This window comes from Chaetodon auriga, chromosome 2 (genome assembly GCF_051107435.1).
Source record: "Chaetodon auriga isolate fChaAug3 chromosome 2, fChaAug3.hap1, whole genome shotgun sequence".
NCBI classification, from domain to species: domain Eukaryota; kingdom Metazoa; phylum Chordata; class Actinopteri; order Chaetodontiformes; family Chaetodontidae; genus Chaetodon; species Chaetodon auriga.
In genome coordinates this window covers 28,956,232-28,979,270 of record NC_135075.1, presented here as the reverse complement: position 1 = coordinate 28,979,270, position 23,039 = coordinate 28,956,232, and the positions used below count along the sequence as shown (strand labels likewise).

The window sequence follows — 23,039 nt, the reverse complement described above, 5'->3', positions numbered from 1 at the left end:
TTGGTGGGCTCAGATAAAAATAGACGTTTGGGGAAAGTGTGTCAGGGTTATGGCGCCACCGCGTGGACACACGCAATATCTTCACCTAATTGTATTAAAACGCATTTGATATTTTATTCTGTTTGTTAAATAACGTAAAACATCACACGTTCAGTTGAAATGTAGATGACAACCGTTAGCCCTTCTCTTAAAAGTGTACAATTTTCGATTAACCGTCTTCCTCTTGGTCAGAAAATTATATTAATTAATTTCTTTGTGGCGACATATTGCCTCTATTGTCTTTATTTAACATTCGCACCGCATTATTTGTTTTTTCTATGCCAACCAATGGAAGCTATAGATATTAGCTGTCGAATGCTAAATCAACTTTCGTTATGCGGAACCTTTGATGGCCGTTTGTCTTTTCCGCCGGTAGAAACAGTCGTCGGACCCTGGCACTGTGGGAAGCGGCTGGTGTACTTGTTGCCACGTCGGAGTAGTTGGGGATCCGGTCCATTCATTTGGAAGAAAATAAGGAATATATTTCTGCAGGGTTTCTGGTTTAGCCGCAGTCATGGTGAGAGTGATAGCTCTTCGTTTAAACTGTCCGGGAAACAGTTTGCTAACGTTTGTGTTGAGTAACGTTGACCGTTAGTTGCTGACGTGCCCATGTAGCTAGCTCATTAGCAGACAGGCTAATGGCTGAGGGCTAATTCCAAAAGCAATGTATGTATTTATTTCTGTGTCATTTTAATGCTTTGCATTTGTTTGTCAATTTCAGGTTTCCGTCATCAACACAGTGGACACGTCTCACGAGGACATGATCGTAAGTTGTCCAGTTTTCCTTCTTTATTACTTAGCTTTAAGCTAAAGTTAGCATTCCCCAAATAGACAGGATTTATTTTAAATAGCTGTTCTAGGTACCGCAAATTTAAAAGTGAGCTTTAATCTCGATGACATTTTCTAGCTTCATGTCGCCTGTTAGTCAATGTTGCCACTGTAACGTGCCCTAACCTTTGGGGTTAAGCTAAGGGCAGGTTCAGGTTAAGGTAAGATAAGGGGAAACGCTGACACTGGCTGCAGGTTTCATGTCAATATTAATGCGCAGGTCAGATGTCAATATCAGGATTTAGAGACACAGTCTGTGCTTTTGTAGAATGATAGCCACATTTAGCAAACAACCTGACAAACCTACACTTCAATGCAGTGCTTCAGAGGATTGTTTGATGTGTCAGTGGGTTAATAACATGGAAAATGTGGATTGGAGCTAACCAACAGTTCATTGTGTGCATACTTTCAAAACACCATCCGCTGCCGTGCACATGTTGCAGTCGTAGACTCTTTTGAGAGTGACGATTATCGCCTCACTTCAGGTCTCGATGCTTGTCTGTTTCAGCACGATGCTCAGATGGACTACTACGGTACTCGACTCGCCACCTGTTCCTCTGACCGCACCGTAAAGATCTTCGATGTCAGAAACGGAGGGCAGATACTGGTGGCAGACCTCAGAGGGTGAGATACGGTGGTTCCACAGTGGTTTAGTCACTTCACATATGAACATATGAACTAAATTTGGGTCTCTCTGTCTGTGTAGCCACGAGGGTCCCGTGTGGCAGGTAGCGTGGGCTCACCCGATGTTCGGCAACATTCTGGCTTCCTGCTCCTACGACCGTAAAGTCATCATCTGGAAGGAGGAGAACGGATCCTGGGACAAGATGTATGAATACACCGGACACGAGTCGTCAGGTCGGTAGATCTTCTACAGGTTCTTCTCTTTGTACCTCACAGTTGTGTCTCATTTGTGACTGTCTCCTCTGAAAGAGACATCAGTATGTCATCATTAGGAACGTTTGTCTAAAGGAAATATCCAGGTACTCTACTTGTTGCTTCCTCTCCTCCCTTAGGAAATAAAACATTGGGCATCAGGTGACTTAGAACGCTGATAGGTCAATTTGACTTGACAACAAATGAAGTAAACTTCAACCCGCCATAATCTTTTGAACAGAGTGAGTTGGAGTGTCTTGAGCCTTTGGTTTTGTTTGTGTGTCTGCAGTGAACTCTGTCTGCTGGGGTCCATACGACTTCGGTCTGATTCTGGCCTGCGGAAGCTCAGACGGTGCCATTTCCCTCGTCACATTTACCGGGGATCAGCAGTGGGACATCAAGAAGATCAGCAACGCACACACTGTGAGTTTAAGACACAGTTCTGAGAACCGTAATTTAATGAGGTTTAATTTTTGTGTGAGATGAATGTTAGAAATCTCTGCTCTTTTAATCAATACTGTGATTTACTCCGACAAGCTGTTTGTCCTCGCTCCATTGCTGTATCGCATTTGCTTTGGGAGTGTAATGTGTCACGTAAAACTGTGCTGGTGCTGCTCTTCAGATTCGTCTCTGTGTATTCATTCAGTTGTGATTTCCTGCAGATCGGCTGTAACGCGGTGAGCTGGGCTCCTGCTGTGGTTCCAGGCAGCCTGATTGATCAGCCGTCAGGACAGAAACCGAACTACGTCAAACGCTTCGTCTCTGGAGGCTGCGACAACCTGGTCAAGCTCTGGAAGTAAGTTAGCGTTTAGTAGATTCTCTGAGGTGCTTCATGTTCATGTTTCTTGATTCTTCTCAGGGAAGTAATTTATATTTTAAAAATGAAGCTCAACGAGCTGATGGTTTATAGCTTGACTGTCACTGATTGTCACTTCCTGCCTCCAGAGAGGAAGACGGTCAGTGGAAGGAGGATCAGAAGCTGGAGGCTCACAGCGATTGGGTGAGAGACGTCGGCTGGGCTCCTTCTATTGGCCTGCCCACCAGCACCATCGCCAGCTGCTCCCAGGTGAGAGTTTGTCAAAGTAAAGGGATCGTATGCAGCATGTGACCTTTCCATTAAGGCTCATGACCTGTCGAGCTTTTCTGCTCCTTCACAGCACCCAGAATATTTCAGTGTTTTGGGGAATTACCTGAAGTTTATATCAGCATTTTATTTAGAAACACTGAATTAAGCTTTGGTAACTCTGGTAGGTATTCAGCAGAGTGGATGTATAAATCTGTACCACTAGATGGAGCCAGAGGTAACATCCACATCAGTGAGCTCTAACCTGGAACATGATTGTAGGTGAACAAAAGGCCAAAATTACAAACCGTCAGGACGTCTCTCGTCACAAACAGGCTGCTTTAATATTTATAAAGCGAACATAATGATTCTAAAATGAGTCAGAGTGGAAAAAGGTTCATTGACAGCGATCTTAAACCTTTGGCGGATAAAACCAAACACTGCCTGCTTGGTTTCACGACACCACAGTTAAGTCTGGCACGTTTCCTTTTCTGCACCTTCGTGTAGGACGGACGTGTGTTTATCTGGACGTGTGACGACCCCGCAGGAAACACCTGGACGGCCAAACTGCTGCATAAGTTCAATGATGTGGTTTGGCACGTCAGCTGGTCCATCACTGGAAACATACTGGCTGTTTCTGGAGGAGACAACAAGGTAGATTACAGATTTCTGCTTTTTTTTTTTTTTTTACCTGGATATTATTTCATGAGGCGTTTCTCAAAGAGTTGAACTGTGCTCTGCAGGTGACGCTGTGGAAGGAGTCGATGGACGGTCAGTGGGCGTGTATCAGTGATGTCAGTAAAGGCCAGGGGGCCGTCTCCACCATCACAGACACACAGCAGAGCGAGCAGTGACACACACACACACGCACACACACATAAAAATGACAGATGAGTTGAGCGTTAATAAACACGTCGGACATCTGAACAAACGTCGTCCGCACAGATTGAGCTTCTTTTGAAACGTTTCCTTCCGTCAGCTCGGCTGCTTGATTATGACATTATGATCTGCAGGCGCTGAACGCCTGTTTGGTCTGATGCACACTTTGTCCAGAATATATGTTCCCAAAGTTTCCCAGAAGGGAAAGAAACCTTCCCTGCTGAAAGATGGAGAATCTCCACAAATGCAAACATGACTGATAGTTAATATTTTCTTATCAGATGCACTCCACCGTTTAGTTTCCACATGTTCATAAACGCTGCTCCAAATTTGACTGAGTACACAGCTTCAGACCCGCCCTCCATCCCATCCCATGATGCTCTGCTCCTGAAACATTCCTCCTCCACCGGCCGAAACGCCAGCAGCCCGGGACGCAGCAGCCCCGTTTCTTCGAAGCTTATTTTATTTACTGGTTCACCCAAACCACTAACTGGAATGCCCCCCGAGAAACGATAAGTTTTTATTATGTGTCACGTATTCGGTTCAAAACTAGCTTCAAATCCTCATCTCTTCACAGTGAGACCAATCGGAGCGACAAAGAGACTCGACTGCCTGATTCTCACTCAATTAAAATAATAATAATAATTAACAATTGTTCAGTAAAGTATTGATGAGTGCACATTCTTCTCAAGAGGTTATCAATAACTGCAAAATCAGCTGGTGTTTGGAGTGAATAAATCAATATGTTGCCCAGACAACCGTGAATGAGGCGTAATTGTAAACAGTTTTTGAGTGTTTTCTTTCAGAAACCATGGATGTTTTTCATATTTGATGTAATTAAACTTTAATGTTTATACTGCGTTCTGTTTCTTCTTCTTTGGCTCCTGCAGTCAGAAAAACAGCTGATCTGAAGACGATTTTCCCCCTCTGCTGTTTATTGAATATAGAGGCCTGTTGCTCGTTGCGTGGCTTCAAATGAGCTTTAACAGTCACACGTTCTCTCTTTGACTGTTTGTCAGTGTTAAAACATTAGTCCAACAACCAGCCTGTGGGAGCAGTGGATGCTAGCGCGTTAGCTACGCAGCACACTGACACAGAGTTCATCAGGCTAACGCACAAAATAAACAGCAAAACAACATAAAACGTGACAAAACTCAGAGCCTCCAGGTGTGAAGTGGAGTCACAGCCGGCTGGCGTCGATCCATCCTGGAGCCTGAACTGTTCCGGCTTTCAGGGACAAAGCAGACTGCAGTAAAATGATCCACTGGGTCTTGACATCCTCAGAGGGAGGAGAGGAAGCTTTGTCTAAGGGGAAGTGTCATTAAATTCAGCCTCCACCCCCCCGGCTGTGTTTGAGGGCGTTCCACACTGACTGATCAGATAAGTAACAGAAGAAAAGTCTGGACTACAAACGAGGCGTTTCAGGCAGTTGAGGACAGAATGACTCCTTTTGACATGGACTTTGTACCTTTGCAGATGTGTTTCATGCACCAAAAAGCTAAAAAGGAAAAACATGTGGGCTCTTTAATGACGGATGCTGCTCTCACATGTTGACTGATCCTCTGCTTCTCACGAGAACTTCTTCTGTCTGAACTGTATTTCCTGTTTTGTTTGTGTCCTTTCATAAATGAACCTCGACCAGGAAGTCAGAAGAGGAAGGACGTCCCAATGATATCCCCAAAATGATCACACAGCATAAATGATATATCCACAGACACGACGGTGGTGATTATCATTGATTATCATTTATCAGTGCTCACTTATGATGCTCATGACTGCAGGTCATGAAGTACTCGTGAAAAGTATCTTTGTGCTTTCTTTGTCATTGAAAAGTTCTCCTTCTACCTCCAGAGGTGTGAAGCCATAGAACAAGATGTAAGTAGGATCGATGAAGCGTAACATCCGTCACAGACATGAAGTCGACTCTCAGATCCAGAGTCAGGTATAAATAAACACATCTGAGACCAAGACTCACCAGCCAATCAAATCGTCCCAAGGCATGCCGACAAAGAGGTAACTTAGCAACAACAAAGCTCACACAGACAAACTCTGCCCCCCCCCCCCCCATCTCGCTCTGGGACAGAAAGCAATTAAGTGTATTTTCTCAAACATTTTTTTTTTTCTGAAAGAATAAATTTCTGTTTTGTTAATATTTATTGAATCATTTCCTTCCCACAAACAGCTGCAGTGTTTCAAGGAGAAGTCCAGCAAAGAAAACATCAGACAGAAGGCGTTTACCGGCCTTGATAACAGACTGTTGGGTGTGATGTGGTTTGCATGAATCTGCTGTGTGTGCGTGTGTGTGTGTGTGTGTGTGTGTGTGTGTGTGTGTGTGCGTGCGTGTGTGTGTGTGCGTGTGTGTGTGTGTGTGTGTGTGTGTGTGCGTGTGTGTGTGTGTGGGAACTGGCATTGTGGCCGACAGAGACGCTTCCTGTCTCTCAGAGGTTCAGCACTTGTTCTGTTTTCTGCAGAGTTCAGTCTCCGTTTGTCTGTCTGACACTGAAGCTCTTCAGTTTTTGCTCGTTTGGTTTTACCGGTGAGTCTTTCTTCTTTTCATTTTACTTTCCTGCTTTTCTGCACTAAAAACTCTCGCAGAGCTCTGCTGCTCTCGTAGAAAACTGAACACTTCCAGTAAATGGATAAATAATCAGTTTCATTTTAAAGCTAAATTGTCACAGCAGAGCAGCATCATTGTGACGCAGACAGGTGGGAACCAAACGTCCATCTGAAGACAAAATGTTGCTTTTCAGTGTCAGAAGGACGAAATCTGAGCGTCTCCATGAGTAAAATGTGAAGTGTTCAGGTTTGGGAGTCCTGTGTGTGCATTTCAGTCAGATTACAAAAGTGTAAAAATGTTTAAAAAAGACTGAATTTGAAGGAATATAAAACATTTTCAAAATCCAAATTTAGATGGTGTTTTTGAAATGTAGTGATGCAAAGTAATGAAGTACAGTGTTGAGCTCCTTTCATTATAAAGTACTTTATACTCCTACTTCTCTACATTTCAGAGGGAAGTGTACTTTTACTAAACAGAATATGATGCATCATTAAAGATGAAAAACCCCATAAAGGAGTTAAAATCCACTAACTGCAACATTAAAATGCATCTAACTGATAAATACACGAATAATGATAAAATAATTCTACAATATAAAATATGAAATAGATATTAGATAAAATATCTCGTAGTAAATCCTTTCATTTTTGTTATTTTTGTCACTTTAAGTACATTTTGTCGATAATACTTTTATTGAAAGGTTTCAAAAAGGCTCAAAGTCCATTTAATCTGAAAAACAAATCAAAAACTGCTTTAAAACCCATCAAACATAAAATAACCTTTGATCGTCCTGCAGAAGCTAAATAAAGGTCAATCTTGTAAAGCCTGAATGAAGTTTCCACCTGAAAGTCTTTGTGTGATTTCTGTTCATTATGGAACAAATATGAAATGTTTTCCGCACAAATCCTTTTTCACTTGGTCTCATTCGGCTGAATAAAGTCGCCTCTGTGCTGTTTAATCTCTGGTGTTCATCTTTTTCGTTTCCCACACTTTATCTACCTCAGTTTCTTCTTTTTTCTGCATCTGTTCCTCATTTTCTTCCTCCACAGCTCCTCTCTGATATTGCTCCTCTGAAATTAATCCTCTGAAGTCACGATGAAGATAGCAGCCTTCAACGTCAAGAACCTGGGATGGAAGAAAGTCTCGGACACGGCTGTCGTCCGCTGCCTCACCAAGGTAGATCGCTGATGGTGGCTCTCTTCACAGGACTCCGGCGATGACGACTGCAGAGCTGCATGTAGGGTCTGAACGTCCTGTCGTGTTTCTTCCAGATCATTTCTCGGTACAGCGTGGTGGTGGTACTGGAGGTGATGGACAAGAGCGGGAAGGCCATGCACAAGTTACTTCAAGAGCTCAACAGCAGCAGGTGAGTCCTCTGCACTGAAAAACCAGTCCTGAGGAGATTTATTAAAAGAGGACGGAGCTCATTTTCTGACACGAGGAACATTTCCACAATTTAATTATTCAGGATATTAAAATGGAGCCCAGCAGCATTTTAAAGTGCAGCTGTTCTATTAATGAAAGAAACAAACTGGCAGACTGAACTCCTGCTGCTAAAGAGGCTAAAGCTGATGGAATTTTGAATTGCACCTGAGGAAGATAATAAAAAATGTGTGATATTTGCACAATGTAATGGAAAACCCAGTTATTACCCTGATCCGAGACGCTCTCAGACTCCATGGAGCTGAGCAGTAGTCTCTGTTTGTGTTGCTTCTGTTTTTCAGCTCCAATCGATGCCGCCCCTACTCCATGATCGCCAGCAGCCAGCTGGGACGAGACACCTACAAGGAGAAGTTTGTGTGTTTCTACAGGTGAGGAGTCCAGGTCCACCCCCCACAGGAAGTGGCTCACTCTGATAATAAAGCTGTTATGACGTGTTTTGATGCCTTTGTGGGGGTTTTACACGCAGTTTGTGGTACATGCTGCATGCAGAACACAGACCGCACTTATTCAAGGCCAGTTCCTGTGGCGTGCCTGCAAACTCCTCAGTGTCTTATTAGGTGTGTGTGTGTGTGTGTGTGTGTGTGTGTGTGTGTGCGTCAGAGAGGATGAGGTGACACTGAAAGCTTGTTACCAGTATGAAGATAATCAAGTTGGAGATGTGGACGCCTTCGCCAGAGAGCCCTTCATCCTGCGCTTCAGCTGTCCAGCTGCAGGTACAGGCTGCACGCTCTGTGTTTCTGGGAGGATTCGCTCTGTTTTTGTCTGCTCGGGTTTCTGCATCCTGTCCCCGTGTGTTCCAGCTGTGAAAGACCTGGTCCTGATCCCGGTCCACACCAAGCCGGAGGACTCACAGAAGGAGCTGGACGAGCTGCACGACGTGGTCGAGGCTGTCTGGAGTAACTGGGGAACAAATGTAGGTGTGACAGTCTGAAAGAAAGTGTTGTTGACGTCATCACTCAGAGTTTACAGCCTGACGCTGACGAGCTGTTTTCTCATCTGCTTAAAGCAGGTTTGGAAGCTAATTTTAACGTTTTCAGTTCCTGGTGTCACGAAATGTTGCAGCAAACGTCGTCTTAATGTTGATTTTGATGTTATATGTGATGCGTTAAATGAACAACAGACCAGGCCGTTGCAGCACAGCATGTTTGATCCAGAATTGAACATTTTGCTTGTATTTAACAACTGAAGGCTCATTTTCAACATTTTCCAGTCTTTAGCCTGATTAAAACAAAAAATGGCTGAACAGACGCATGACTGCAGCGTTTCTTTCCATCATGGCTGTGATTAATTTGGTTGTGTTGTTATTTCTTTTGCAGAAAATCATGATTTTGGGGGACTTTAATGCAGATGGACGTTACCTCTCCAAGAAGAAGAAGGAAAAGATCCGCATCTGCTCTGCTCCTTACCATTGGCTGATAGACGATGACGTCGACACGACGTCCAGTAACTACAATGACCACACCTACGACAGGTAAGACACAGAGTGGATTTCTGTCCTGTTTAAGCACCTCATAGTTTGTAAAGACTGCGATCCCTCCTCTGCCTGCAGGATCGTGGTGTACGGAGACGCCATGCTGGACGCCATCGTCCCCGGCTCAGCCAAGTCTTTCAACTTCCAGAGAGAGTTCAGGCTGACCAATGAGGAGGTAAGACTGACTCCTGCTCATGTTGATCGCAGCTCTTCATCGCTGACAACTCTGTATTCAGTTATTCAAAGTGTGACTTTGTTTTCCCAGACCCTCAGCATCAGCGACCACTACCCTGTGGAGGTGGAGCTGAAAACCAGCCAGAAGCTCAAAGCACCGAGACAAAGGACGATGGCGCTGCCCCGAACAACAAAGACAACGTCCACCAAAAGACAGACTCAGAGGAAAGGTATCTGCTGTGACGCAGACTGTTGACACTGCGCTTGATTTCAGTTCTTTCAAGACTGAATGAAACATAAATCTCATTCTTTCTGATCACAATTCAGTCACAATCAGTGAAGCTCCATGTGATCAATCACATGGATTCAGGGGGACGTACTGGCAGAAATGCAGTATAATATTCATAAAAATGTTTTCACGGATGTAGAATCACCTGAAAATAAGAATAGTTGTGTTTTAGTTACCTTAGAATGACCTCTTTATATCCACGGTGTCCGCCATGTTGCCCAGAATGGACAAACCAAAATCTGACTCTAGAGAGTGCCTTTCGCATTTTTCCTGTTTGTAATGGCCGCTGTAGTGAAAGGTGAGGTACGAGGGTTATCTGCAACCTCACCACTAGATGCCACTAAATCCCCCACACTGGACCTTCAATTATTTCTTTAAATCAGTGGTGTAGAAGAAGAAATGTTCACATCTTTTACTTCAGTAAAAGTACAATAATGTAAGGACTGCGAGAGTGAAGTACTTAATTCAAAATCTTATTTAACTGAAAGTACAGATGTATAAAAAATCAAAAGTAAAAGTACTCATTCTACGTAAAAATACGTCCTGTGTGACTGTTATATCACATTTGACTTTTGTGGATTGTTAATACTGATGCATCAGTCCAAGTAAATGATGTTTTTTTAATGAAGTGGCTCGAGCAGGAGCCAGTTTATATACAGTTAGTTTAGTCCAGCCCAAGATGGTGTTTTGAGTTTCAAGCTTCTCATTTTTACGCACGTCCTAACGAGTCCTCACATGTCCGAATATACACTCAGAGCATTTTGTTGATAACATTAACTGGTTCTCACGTCCACGCTGGCTGCAAAAATTAATTTCAGTGTCATTAATTGGAGAAAAAAATCCACCGTCTTGTTTTAAGCTGAAGTTAACATGAAGCTGCACCAGACTCAGTTACAGTTTCAGTGATTTTAAAGGACATTTCTATTCATGGGAAAGCAAAGAAACCACAGTTTGTTATATTCACAGAGATCAATGACATCAACCTTCAACACCCTGAATGAACACGTGAGCAGTCAGTCTAAAGTTTCATGTGTTTCAACCGCACCTTTCACTTCTGTTCTGTTTATGTAATATGAACACTAACAGGACCACAGAAGAAGAAGTCCGAGGCAGCAGGTTCACAGAAGAAGAAGGTGACAACAAAAAGGAAGAGAGGACCGTCATCAGACACGACTGCCAAGAGACGACGTCTGAACAAATGATAAACAGACGGACTTTAAAGATCCTCCATCAGTTAAAAACTTAAGAAATGTTATCAGAGTTAAAAATATTATGTGGACTGTGTTTCAGCGTCCTGATCATTTCAATCTGTCACTGATCAACACAGCAGATAGTTTACTTTAATATCTGAAAGCCCAAACATCTACTGTTACAAGAAGACTTGAAAGTTAACAGATATTAGCTTTAAATTGTATTTTCCTTCAGAATTCTCCTAAAGATTACAAAGACTTTCACTGTTTGTGTTTCTTCAATCGTCTGTTTGCGTGCACAGCTGTTCAAGTCCAAATGGAAATCATGAATTTCTTGAATTTCCAAGCAAGAGAGAACTCAGTAAGATTCTTTTTATTCTTTATAGGAACAGGATCAGTTTCCACAGTGTGGTCTCTAGTCAACAACAAATACAAATTAAAAAGACACTGAATCAATGAGACTCAGCGTGAACCAGCAGGAAGATCAGAAAACACATGAAGCACTAAAACACAAAGAGCAGGAAAACAGAACAGAAAAACAGACAAGGAGGTGCCAAAACAACTAAAATACCAAAAGCATCTAAATGAATTTCTGTTTAAGAGACTTCTTGAAGGAAAATCTGTTTTTGGCCTCTTTGATGTTCCAGCCTGAAGAAGCTCGACTCAGCTGCTGCCAGCTGACCAGCACTCAACAATCAATGCACCCATGATAAAAACCAGGATGGACTAGTTTCACAGAAGAAGTGCGGTGACTTTATCCACATGGCAGGTTTGGATTTAGAAGAAGAAGAAGAAGAAGAATCAGGGGGAGACATTCCCCTTTATTTGTCACACACGTACATGCAGACACTGCACACGAGGTGAAATTTATCCTCCGCTTTTCACCCATCCTGGTTGTCCCTCCTCCGCGGCAGACCAGGAGCGGTGGGCAGCCAGACCGGCGCCCGGGGACCCATCCTCTTCGTCACCACTGGTCAGGTGGTTTAGGCTCCACAGGTAGCCAGGACAGTCGTTTCTGCATCTCACACACGTTATTACTGCAGGAACAATGAGGAGCTAATCTGCAGCTCCGCTCTGCACAATCTGATGATAATCAATATGGTCGGACCAAGACAGTAAGTTACCCAATTCGAGGCCCACGATCACATCTTTACACAAGCTGAGCGCCTACCAATGTTTCCCTTGGTTTCATTTCCAGTTCAGAGTCATTTCTGGGATGTAAGTCATATAAGAGTTTATGACATGCAGCAAGGATCCCAGTTCAGAGTCAAACCAAAGATTTAGCAATGAGTAGAAGCTGGGATGCAGAGTGGAGCACATCGTGCACTGGTTGTCATCTCTCAGGAGTAGAGCTGAGTCTTTGTTTCTGTGCTACTGAAGTTGTTTGCAGTACATTTACTCAATAGCTGTACTTAGACCACAACCTGCTACACACATCAGTCTGTATATCCAGCAGCGAATCAGTACTTTGGACTGAAACACACAGCGTTCAACAGAGAAGTCTAACAAGGCTCCGCCCCTCACCTGACGCACCGAAAACAAACCAGGAAACAGTTTGTTATCACTAAAGACGATCAGATCAGATCAGAGGAGGATCTCAGCTGTCCGATCTGTCACGACGTCTTTAGAGATCCTGTTGTTCTGTCATGTAGCCACAGCTTCTGTAAAGTCTGTCTGAAGATCTGGTGGAGACAGAGGAAAAGACGTGAGTGTCCAGTTTGTAAGAGAAGATCTTCAAAGATAGAACCACCTTCAAACCTGGTGTTGAAGAACCTGTGTGAGACCTTCTTACAGCAGAGAGATCAGAGAGCTTCAGAGGCTCTCTGCAGTCTGCACTCTGAGAAACTCAAACTCTTCTGTCTGGACCATCAGCAGCCAGTGTGTGTCATCTGCAGAGATTCAGAAAAACACAGCGACCACAGATTCAGACCCATCGATGAAGCTGCACAACAACACAAGAAGATGCTTCAGGAAACTCTGGAGCCCTTAAAGAAGAAGTTAAAGGTTTATGAAGAAGTTAAAGAGAAGTTTGATCAAACAGCAGAACGCGTGAAGGTCCAGGCTGAACACACAGAGACGCAGATTAAAGAGCAGTTTAAGAAGCTTCACCAGTTTCTACAAGAGGAAGAGGAGGCCAGGATCACTGCTCTGAGGGAGGAAGAGCAGCAGAAGAGTCAGATGATGAAGCAGAAGATGGAGGAACTGAGCAGAGAGATATCAGCTCTTTCAGACACAGTCAGAGCCACAGAGGAGGAGCTGAGAGCTGAAGACGTCTCATTCCTGCAGAGCTACAAGGCTGCAGTGGAAAGAGTCCAGCAGCGCCCCCTGCTGGATGATCCACAGCTGGTCTCAGGAGCTCTGATAGACGTGGCCAAACACCTGGGCAACCTGACCTTCAACATCTGGAACAAGATGAAGGAGACGGTCTCATACAGTCCTGTGATTCTGGATCCAAACTCTGCTCATCCAGAACTCATCCTGTCTGAAGATCTGACCAGTGTGAGACGAGGACAGAGACAGAAACTTCCTGACAATCCAGAGAGGTTTGACTTGTACACCTCTGTCCTGGGCTCTGAGGGCTTTGACTCAGGGACTCACAGCTGGGACATGGAGTCTGGAGACAGTGCAGCGTGGTGTCTGGGTGTGTTACCAGAGTCTGTCCAGAGGACGGGATTCATACCGTCTGGATTCTGGAGCATCGGATTATATAAAAGTCGATACTCAGCACATTCACAATCAGATCCACCCACTGCTCTCCAGGTGCAGAAGAAGCCTCAGAGGATCAGAGTGAATCTGGACTGGGACAGAGGACAGCTGTCCTTCTCTGATGCTGATACTAACACACACATACACACCTTCACACACACTTTCACTGAGAGGATGTGTTTTAAATAGGGATGTGTTCCCATTGAAGGTGTTACCACTGAAGGTGTGTGTGACACTGGAACAGAGCAGGTAGTCATCCAAAATCTCCAACAACCCAGTCATCATTAATCCCATCAGGAGTGCACGCTGCATTTCCTTTGATTGAAAGTGGACATGTTTGATGTGTGTTCACTGTCTCCTGTATTTGAATAAAGGCACTTTTGCAGCATTGCAGCCTGACCAACATGTTTCTTTGTGGTGCAGAACTTGTTTTGTGTGTTGAAATGAATGTCATCGTCTCATGCAGGAAGAATTTCAGCATCATCTAAAGGGACCTGAAGGGGAGGAAAAGAGAAGAACGACATGTTCGCTTATGTTTGCTGAGACATCAGAGGTTTAATCTGAACTCACATCTCACAGGACCTGAAACCAGAGAGCTGAAACACAAGCCTGTGATGCCACGAAGGCGGGAATCAGGAGCTACTGTAATGAGAGACACACATAGGATTATTATGATTATTATTATTGTTACTAGGATTATTATTCTTTTGCTCCTTTGGAAGCAAAGCCTGGTTATTAGTACGCAGACTCCTCCGCCTGCACCTGTTTGTGTAAACTTAACAAAGAGCAGCTGACTTATTTACATTTTCCCTGAGAAACCAAGATATGTGACACCACAGCTCTCCAGCTTCTCTCCGCCCCCACTGACTCCACCCGGGGGGGTGGGCGGGTGGGTTTAAAACGCCATGAGACACCTGAGACACCTCACTGCGGTCACACACCCGACGTTCACCTGTTCGACTTTGCGTCTCATTGACTGAGCCGATCATTCTCTTCTCTTTTATTCTGCATTTCTCTGTGAAGATTTTTCTTCTTCTCTTGTTTCTTTAGGGCCTCCCTCATCTCTTCTTCTCCTCACTGTCTTCATCTGACTCAGTCTTTCTGCTATCTGACCTTCAGCCTCTCTTTCTCCACCATGAGTCTGAGTCGTACCAAGCGAATCAGCTCCAGTAACTCCGTCCGGAGCAGCAGCGGGTCGAGGAGGCTGAGTGGTTTTGGTCCAGTTCAGGGGGGCTTCAGTGGCATCTCCCTGAGCAGCAGCTCTCTCTATGCGGGAACCAACGGGCATCACCACGGCCTGGGGGCCCCGCTGGCGTCCGTGTCGATCAACAAGAGCCTGCTGGCCCCCCTCAACCTGGAGATCGACCCCAGCCTGTCCATGAGCCGAACCCACGAGAAGGAGCAGATCAAGAGCCTCAACAACCGCTTTGCAAGCTTCATAGATAAGGTAAAGGAACTGGAGCTGAAGGTAGTCGATTAATCAAAGACAGAAAACCAATTCATTCAAACACTGCACTAATGTACAGTTTTGAGGTACCTGTACCTGACTGTGGTCCATTTTCTGCCACTGTGTACTTCTACTCAGGTATCATATGATGTTGATTATCCAAAATACAAAGTATTTACCGCTGATGAAGTATATGAAGGAGTTAGAATTATGTCCATCTTTACCAGCTCCAACATGAAAGTGATGAACACATTAATGCACCAATAATTGTAATCCAACAGTATAATCCAGATTACTCTGAAATGCCATTTTTCATAATGAGCTGTTTGAATGCATGACTTTTATTTGTAACAGAGTATTTCTACACTGTCGTATTGGTACTTTTACCTGAGTACAAGGTCTGAGTACTTCACCCTCTGCAGAAAATGAACGTTTTCTATCATTTCAGATTGTTGAACCACCTTGGCATTTAAGAAATCCACTATTTTAAAAGCTGTTAACTGTTAAAATGCATTAAAGCTACCTGAAGTGACACTGACATCAGGATGGGTGTTAAACGTGGTGCATGTGCTGACGTTCTTGAAGAACACAGCCTGCACACATTTCCCACAGGAGGAGCGAGCAGCTCTGAGATAATGCTGGACATTGATACCGTACTTAGGGAACATCTCCGCTTTCTCACGGAGTAGGTAACACACTCCCACAATAGAGGCTTTGTTGGCTTCTCACATCAGCAGAGTCTTCAGGCGTAGAGACACAGAACAGTGTGCTGGACCGAGGTCTGTTTGTCCAAATGTGCTAAACCAACGTCTTCATTTGAGCTTTTTCAACTGTGTCACAAAGAGATCAAATTTATACTGATACACGATCGATGTGGAGGGTCGGTTTGAGCGTTTGTGTGTCCTGTCATCGTTACACTCGTGACATGTTTTCTTGTTTAGAGAAAAATCTGCAGAATTTTAATCCCTTTTATTTTGAAAAGTGAGAATTGAGCTGCTGTGGAGATTCACGTTTCAGAGACGAGCTGAGGGCTGAGACACAAACTTTGAATGAAATAAGTAAAATATAAGAAAAGAAAACTAAGACAATTAAGGAGTTATGTACAGTATATTAAGATTAGTGAATTTTGCACATTTTTGTGTACACAAATACACAAATATATATGCTGAGAAAAAAATACTATTATGTAGTATAGAATGTAATAATAATAATAACAACGAAACACCTGTATTATCATACAGTGATGTGAGTGATATTGTGTTAGAAATGAAAACTTCTCCTGGTAATATCTTCTTAAAAAAACATCTAAACTTCCAGTAGAAATCTAGTTTTTGGCCAGCAGCCAGAGATCCTCTGTTTGCTGTCAAAGTGCAGAAGTGGGGTTCATTTCTGAGTGTACTGGTCACAAAAAGATTCAAATTGGTCTGAATGTTTTACCTCAAAATGCTCTCAAAGGTGTTTCATCATTTCATCATCAGTTTGTCAAAGTTTTGCAGCAAGTGCAGCAATAAAAACATGAAAGAACGTGTTCCTTTCATTTTCTACGGAAAAGTTCTCCACCAAATGAGCTTCAGCGGTTCAAGACCAAATACTGTGACTCTCTGTGGTCTCTGTAAATGAGAAGGTTGATGGTCGACTTCCTGGTTAGGACGGATCTCACAAAAGAGTCCTTGTTTGCTCTTCTTGGGCTCGCAGGTGCTCTTAGTTGCAGCCATTAAACCGGAAATCTTTTCATTAAATCTTGCTGATATAAATTCAAATTAGAATCCACTTGGTGCAGAATCAATTAAAAGCAATAAATCAGTTTGTTTCTGATCACACACTGTGCTTCTTTAATTTTTGGACAGTGTGGCAGGAAGACCTCCTCTTCTACTCATCAGCCACCATGAAAGAAATGAGAAAACTGTAAAAAGGCAAAGTCGAGTCCTCTGATAGACGAAGTGACCCTGCACCCTGTAATCTGAGCCCCACCGGCACTGAAACATTAAAGAGCTGCTTCCCTCATGCAGAGACGTAATTAGTCCGATGCAAGAGGCAGACAAAGTTTTATGTGTTGCAGGATGATGAACCAGTTTGAATCTGAAGGAGGATCAATGATCACTGATGCTGGTTGTTGCAGAAATGATCCCCAGTTAGACCTGAAACAGTTAATGAGCACAAAGAGACTTAAAACCTCAAAAAAGAGACAAACTTCAGTCAATGCACCTGAGCTTTAAACAGCCATTTAAACCCCCAATCAGGATATTTAAGCTATCTGCCCCATTTCCGTCCCTTTGAGTTGGGCTGTAACCCGATGAATCAGGTCAGACGCGGTGTGGTTGTGTCTCAGAGGAGATTATTCTGCTCTGAACAGAACGCGAGCTTTGTGTGGGACGGAGGAGGAATAATGGACGTGGATACCCGGCCGCGGGCGGGAAACACGAGCTGCGAGGACACAGACGAGGACAGTCAGGTGTTGACGTTCAGATGGAGCTGGTTATCTGCCGGAAGGATGCCGTTTGTTTAACCTGTGATTATCCAGGAAGGGTCTCAGTGTTCAGCTGCAGCTAACGATTACTGTCATGAATGATTAATCTACCATTTCTTTTCTTCAGAAAGTGATTATGTTGTCAATAAAATGTCAGAAAATAGTGGAAAAACTTCCCAAAACTAAGGACAACATCTTCAAATTGCTTGTTTTGTTCAACAAAGAGTCTAAAACCCAAATATTTTAGAATTTATGAGGAGAGAAGATGAAGAGAACAGGCTGAGGAATATTTTGGGCAGTTCTGAAAAAACATTACTTAAACAAATTAATGATCGTGAAAACAGTTTCCATTGCATTTTCTGTCTAATCAATTTGACGTTCCAGCTTTAATATATAAACAAAAATGACCGAATGAGCAATGCTGTCACATCATCTCTGTTTTATTCTTTGCAGAAAACATCAGAAAATTGATCAGCTGTATCATGTCAAAACCTCCAATATGGCCACCAGAAGATGCAGCACTTTGTCTGAAAACCCTTCAGCTTCACTGTCTGTCTCATGTTTTCTCCGTCATTCAGGTGCGTTTCCTGGAGCAGCAGAATAAGATGCTTGAGACAAAGCTGGAGCTGCTGCAGGGTCAGGGGGTGGCCCGATCCAACGTGGAGCCCCTGTTCGAGGCCTACATGGCGGGTCTGAGGCGCCAGATGGATCTGGTCAACAACGACAAGACCAAACTGGACGGGGAGCTGAGGAACATGCAGGGCCTGGTGGAGGACTACAAACACAAGTAAATAATGTCACTGTGGCAGGAAATAACGTCCCCGTGGGCTCTGTAATATCAGGTGTACATCGTTTGTGCGTCCTGTCTCTGTCACAGATACGAGGACGAGATTAACAAGAGAAACAACCTGGAGAACGACTTTGTTATCCTGAAGAAGGTCAGCATACACACACACACTCATCACAGGTGTGGCGAGAAAGATGAACCACTCTATTGTGCTTGTCCATTGTCCTTATTGTCTTCCTGCTGTACAATCCCACGTGGAACAGCAGCCGGGTCAGTTTTCAATGAAAAGACGCTCCAGCAGTTTACCAAATCAGATCCTGAAATCTGCCTCCAAGACCCAGCTTTAGCCTGGAAAACCATCCCGACCCGAGCTGCGTTAAATAAAGACATTTCTTTGCTACTGGATTATTTTTAACTATGTTAGCAGCATCTAGCATCAAATTATGACTAAAATGATTCAATTTCAATTTATTCTCAGTTCTCACATCATCTGCATCTGCACAAACAGACATTAATGGTCCCAGAGGATGAATCCTACCGACTCTGATGGTTCTCCTTTCCTTGGGTTTCAGGACGTAGACTCAGCCTACCTGGTGAAGGCAGATCTGGAGGATAAGGTTGGAGCTCTGACTGACGAAATCAACTTCCTGCGAAACGTCTATGAGGAGGTAAAATGATCGGAAATATTCCAAATAAGAGCTTTCATGAGTCTTTTCCAGTAAGCGGAAGGCAGTCAAATTTTTATACATTTCATAATGTTAAAGTGATTTTTGAGGCTTCATCTGCGCTTTGTGTGAGTGGCAAAATGTATTTCCTTTCATGTAATTCTATATAATTGCAGTGGACAGTTTAAGACGAATCTATGACATTTAAAAGTATTTTTGTTTCTGTTTACTCTTATATCTCTCAAAATATGATTATTATATTTGTCTGATCACTTGTGGACATGGTGGACGGTATATTCTGTGTCCCCGCTGTCATCCATCACCTCTGCTTTGCCTCTGCACCAGGAGCTGCGTGAGCTGCAGGCCAGCATCAAAGACACCTCGGTGGTGGTGCAGATGGACAACAGTCGCAGCCTGAACATGGAGCAGATCGTAGCTGAGGTCAAAGCCCAGTACGAGGAGATCGCAGCCCGCAGCCGAGAGGAGGCCGAGGCCTGGTACAAGAGCAAAGTAAGGAGGAGGAAACAGGAGTTGTTTTCACTCCCGAGCAGAGGAAAAGATATACAGTGTCCACTATATGATCCCGCAGTGTGTCCTGCAACAGAGACATTATACGTTTGACCTCCTGAACTCACAGCTGTGAACAAAAGAGGTGACAGATTGTTATTTGAGAGTGAAATCCAAAACTGTCTAAACAGACACAAGACACATTTAAGAGATCAGCAGCAGAAGAAGAACTGAAATGATTCACTTCAGTAAAGGAAACAACACCTCACTGCAAAATACTCCGTTAAAGGTTCAGGATTCAAGTCAAAGCACAGGAGTAACAAGATGTACTCAGTGATGTATAAGCAGTACTGTCATGTTCTGATTGGTGGAGATTAATTTCATGAATTGTTGGTTAGTTTCATCTGTAACAGTGCGTCATCTTTAGAAACTGATCGTAGTTTAATACATGAAATCTCAATCTGAAAAGTAATTTTCAGTGTTAAATAAATGTAGTGGAGCAGAAGTATAAAGCAGTATGCTTTGGAATTACTCAAGTAAAGTATAAGAACCTCAAATTTGAGCTTAAGTACATACATTGATAGAGTAAATGTAACTTTTCACCACTGAAGAATCTGGACTGTAAAGTGAATTGATCCGGATCACAAAAACACGTATTTACTCACTCTGAGCCGGATCGAAACATCATCTCTGAGATTTATAAGCTTGAACTGTTTGAAGATAGTAAAAAAAATCAACTGTCTGCAGTTCGACCAGATGTCGTCTCAGGCCAGCCAGTACGGAGACGAGCTCCGCATCGTGAAGGGGGACGTGGCCGAGGTCAACCGACTGATCAGCCGGCTGCAGAGCGAGATAGAGGCTGTCAAGGCGCAGGTACCGCAGGAACAGGAAATACTCAGCCTGGTCTGGACCATTTAGGTCCAGCATGGATGATGACTGTCCCTGTGTCCCCTCAGCGTGGCAGCCTGGAGAACCAGCTGGCTGAGGCGGAGGAGCGTGGAGAGCTGGCTGTGAAAGAGGCCAAAGCCCGGACCAGAGACCTGGAGGACGCCCTGCAGAGGGCCAAACAAGACATGGCCAGACAGCTCCGAGAGTATCAGGTGAGGGAGAGACAGGTGTGGGAGGAAGGACAGGTGTGAGGGGACAGACAGAAAGAGCAGCTGTACGTGTATATATGTATATATATAAATGTACTTAGTTACGCTGTCCTCAGTCATTTTGTTACTCACCTGCAGGACCTGATGAACCTGAAACTGGCTCTGGACATTGAGATCGCCACCTACAGGAAGCTGCTGGAAGGCGAGGAGGACAGGTGAGAGGAGAGCAGACGGAGATCAGAACATGTGATTAAGACTGTGTGTCTCCTTCAAAAACAGCCCCGCTGACCTCCCTGTCTCTCCCTCTGCAGACTCGGACAGCAGTCCATCCTCCACATCCAGGCCGTGTCCAACTACAGTGAGTAACAAACGCAGCTCGAAGGACGAATCACGAAGCTCAACTGAAGCTCAGCTGCAAACGAACCAGAGCTGCTTTCTATTCAACTTTTTCCACTGATTTCATTCCATATTTTTAATCCAGCTGGCGACTTTTCATTGTCTTTGTCTCTTAATCTTTGTCTTTCTGTCTGTCTCGTCTCCTGCTCACCTCCCTGCTCCTCTGTTCTCCCTCCAGGTACTAAAAGTACTAACGGCTACCACAGTAACAGCAGCTCTCCTGCTCCAAAGCTGCTGATAAAGACAACTGAGACCAGAGATCACAGCCGATACAGCACTCACTGAGAGGACACACACACACACACACACACACACACACACACACACACACACACACACACACCCATGCATGCGTGCTGTGGTGGAATGTACCTAAATACATGCAGTACTTTAATTTCTTTCCAAGCAGCTTTCTACTTTGACTCCACTACATTTCAAAGGGAAATATTCCCAAATCATTTTTGCCCACAAAACATGTGAAAATGTAAAAGTACAGCTGGAACAATTAAATCCATTAATCCGAAAATTAACTGGCAAAATTGACTTTTCCTCAAATTATAAATTCCAGAATTTTACTTGTAATCGAGTATAATTGCCGTCTTTGGTTAAGTGCTGGTTTTAGTTGAGTAAAGGATGTGAGTGCTTCTTCCACCACTGCATACATGTACCACTACACACAATCACACACCCACAATAAAAAATAACATGCTTCACACACACACACACACACGAAGCATGTTCACACACATCTACAGTTTATTTTCTAACAGGTTTCTCTAAATGTATGCAGGTGGGACATTTAATCACTAACTTTAATTAATGTAGAATAATGGAAAAAAAAATGATCTATACTGAATATGGAAAATTAAGTGCTGGGAATGATTGTTTTTAATTTCATTTTCACTGTAAAGATTCCAGCGTGTTTGCTGTAGTCTGTCGGGCCCATTTTGGACTCAGACTTTAGTTTTACGAAGCAGCAGGGGGCCTTTAACCCTCTTTTCCTGACAAACACTGCAGTAGACTGCTGCTTTATGTTCTACGCTCAGTTAATCTGTGATGAGATTATTATCTAAAAATATTGTAGTGCTGAAGATCATTTTGGGGATATCCTGTTAGAGGTGTGCTTAGCCATGCATTTTATATCCAACACAGAGTTTTGTGTTGCCAGCTCAGTTTTTACTCTGAAAGCCTTTAATGAGAATATTCTTGATGCTGTTATCAGATGAATGAGTAGTCTTCATTGACAGATGTGGCTGTTGGCTTTAAGTTTCTTTATCGCTTTTCACAAATAAAGTGAACATGAACAAGAAGGAGGGCATTTCTTTCTTACATTTAAACTACGAATATGAAAGTGATGCAACATGTTCAAATGCATTATGAACTTTGACAACAATGAAGATAATAAAATGAATACCACCATTTATGAGTATGATTTAATTTTGATTTGGGCCTGTTAACATACACACCTCAGTGATCTTGAAATTGAATCCTCGCACACAAAATGTAATTTTGCCATATGTGATTAAATATCTTGCAGTTTATTTCATTGAAGGTGGTCAGAGGTATGTCTGAAGTCATTAACACTGCCAGTGCTCATAGTTATGGCGCAGCACTGCCCTCTAGTGGTTAATTAATCTATGTGCACGTCAACAGTTTTACAAAACCTTAAAAACAATCAAGTTTCATCTCACCATAACAGCTACAGTGAGCTAATATCCAAGATAATTCAGAAGTCTTTTTACCTAACAACAGAAACAAGTCTTAACAATATATTTACAACAACAACATATTTAGGAATCTCACATGTTGATCTGATCTTAACTACAACCCTCAAAATGACTCCCAGCGTCTAAAACTAGTTATTAGTGTTTGCTGTTAAAGATTTGTTTACATCAGTGTGTTTGGAAAAACAGAAGTTGGGGCTTTTATTTTCCGTTATCCGTTGAGAAACACACAACAGCTCATTTTTCATCAGCATCATCTTTTCTAACATAAATGTGACTACATTTTAACTGCAACGTATGTGGTCAAAAATAAAGTTCTGTCCCTCAAAGAGAAAAGACACACAGAAAACAGCTAGCATGTAGCTTATTAGAGTATTAGCATGCTAACATTGTGAATTACTAAACTTCAACTATATTTGAGGAGGAAAATATCA

At 43.2% G+C, this 23,039-nt stretch overlaps 4 protein-coding genes across 4 annotated transcripts; all 4 read left to right on the top strand.

Moving 5' to 3' along the window:
- Positions 1 to 419: 419 nt before the first annotated feature.
- On the top strand, positions 420 to 4,542 carry sec13 (SEC13 homolog, nuclear pore and COPII coat complex component). Its single transcript, XM_076745634.1, has 9 exons — positions 420 to 556; positions 761 to 805; positions 1,376 to 1,491; positions 1,574 to 1,725; positions 2,033 to 2,166; positions 2,406 to 2,539; positions 2,689 to 2,809; positions 3,314 to 3,460; positions 3,550 to 4,542. The coding sequence occupies exons 1-9, from the start codon at positions 554 to 556 to the stop codon at positions 3,658 to 3,660; spliced, it is 963 nt and encodes a 320-aa protein (XP_076601749.1). The 5' UTR covers positions 420 to 553; the 3' UTR covers positions 3,661 to 4,542.
- A 1,631-nt stretch (positions 4,543 to 6,173) lies between these two features.
- LOC143329630 (deoxyribonuclease-1-like) lies at positions 6,174 to 10,972 on the top strand. The gene is made up of 10 exons (XM_076745621.1): positions 6,174 to 6,221; positions 7,247 to 7,418; positions 7,514 to 7,608; positions 7,967 to 8,053; positions 8,286 to 8,398; positions 8,486 to 8,598; positions 9,002 to 9,156; positions 9,235 to 9,331; positions 9,422 to 9,560; positions 10,706 to 10,972. The coding sequence occupies exons 2-10, from the start codon at positions 7,338 to 7,340 to the stop codon at positions 10,819 to 10,821; spliced, it is 996 nt and encodes a 331-aa protein (XP_076601736.1). The 5' UTR covers positions 6,174 to 6,221; positions 7,247 to 7,337; the 3' UTR covers positions 10,822 to 10,972.
- A 935-nt stretch (positions 10,973 to 11,907) lies between these two features.
- LOC143329501 (nuclear factor 7, ovary-like) lies at positions 11,908 to 13,704 on the top strand. Its single transcript, XM_076745426.1, has 3 exons — positions 11,908 to 11,924; positions 12,357 to 13,514; positions 13,560 to 13,704. Exons 1-3 carry the CDS (start codon positions 11,908 to 11,910, stop codon positions 13,702 to 13,704), a joined length of 1,320 nt encoding a protein of 439 aa, XP_076601541.1.
- Positions 13,705 to 14,650: 946 nt separating this feature from the next.
- Positions 14,651 to 21,166, top strand: LOC143329620 (keratin, type II cytoskeletal 8). The gene is made up of 10 exons (XM_076745609.1): positions 14,651 to 14,962; positions 18,008 to 18,216; positions 18,307 to 18,367; positions 18,789 to 18,884; positions 19,227 to 19,391; positions 20,136 to 20,261; positions 20,345 to 20,488; positions 20,624 to 20,700; positions 20,797 to 20,843; positions 21,060 to 21,166. Exons 1-10 carry the CDS (start codon positions 14,651 to 14,653, stop codon positions 21,164 to 21,166), a joined length of 1,344 nt encoding a protein of 447 aa, XP_076601724.1.
- The last annotated feature ends 1,873 nt before the right edge of the window (positions 21,167 to 23,039 follow it).

Excerpts from the sequence above, each read along its gene's own strand:
- sec13 (XM_076745634.1), top strand. Across the intron at positions 2,167-2,405 it reads AGATCAGCAACGCACACACT|ATCGGCTGTAACGCGGTGAG; the intron begins GTGAGTTTAAGA and ends GATTTCCTGCAG. Across the intron at positions 3,461-3,549 it reads TTTCTGGAGGAGACAACAAG|GTGACGCTGTGGAAGGAGTC; the intron begins GTAGATTACAGA and ends TGTGCTCTGCAG.
- LOC143329630 (XM_076745621.1), top strand. The coding sequence starts at position 7,338 with ATGAAGATAGCAGCCTTCAACGTCAAGAACCTGGGATGGAAGAAAGTC. Across the intron at positions 7,609-7,966 it reads CAAGAGCTCAACAGCAGCAG|CTCCAATCGATGCCGCCCCT; the intron begins GTGAGTCCTCTG and ends TCTGTTTTTCAG. Across the intron at positions 9,157-9,234 it reads AATGACCACACCTACGACAG|GATCGTGGTGTACGGAGACG; the intron begins GTAAGACACAGA and ends CTCTGCCTGCAG.
- LOC143329501 (XM_076745426.1), top strand. Across the intron at positions 13,515-13,559 it reads GGATTCTGGAGCATCGGATT|TGCTCTCCAGGTGCAGAAGA; the intron begins ATATAAAAGTCG and ends AGATCCACCCAC.
- LOC143329620 (XM_076745609.1), top strand. The coding sequence starts at position 14,651 with ATGAGTCTGAGTCGTACCAAGCGAATCAGCTCCAGTAACTCCGTCCGG. Across the intron at positions 14,963-18,007 it reads TTGCAAGCTTCATAGATAAG|GTGCGTTTCCTGGAGCAGCA; the intron begins GTAAAGGAACTG and ends TCCGTCATTCAG. Across the intron at positions 20,844-21,059 it reads CCAGGCCGTGTCCAACTACA|GTACTAAAAGTACTAACGGC; the intron begins GTGAGTAACAAA and ends TTCTCCCTCCAG.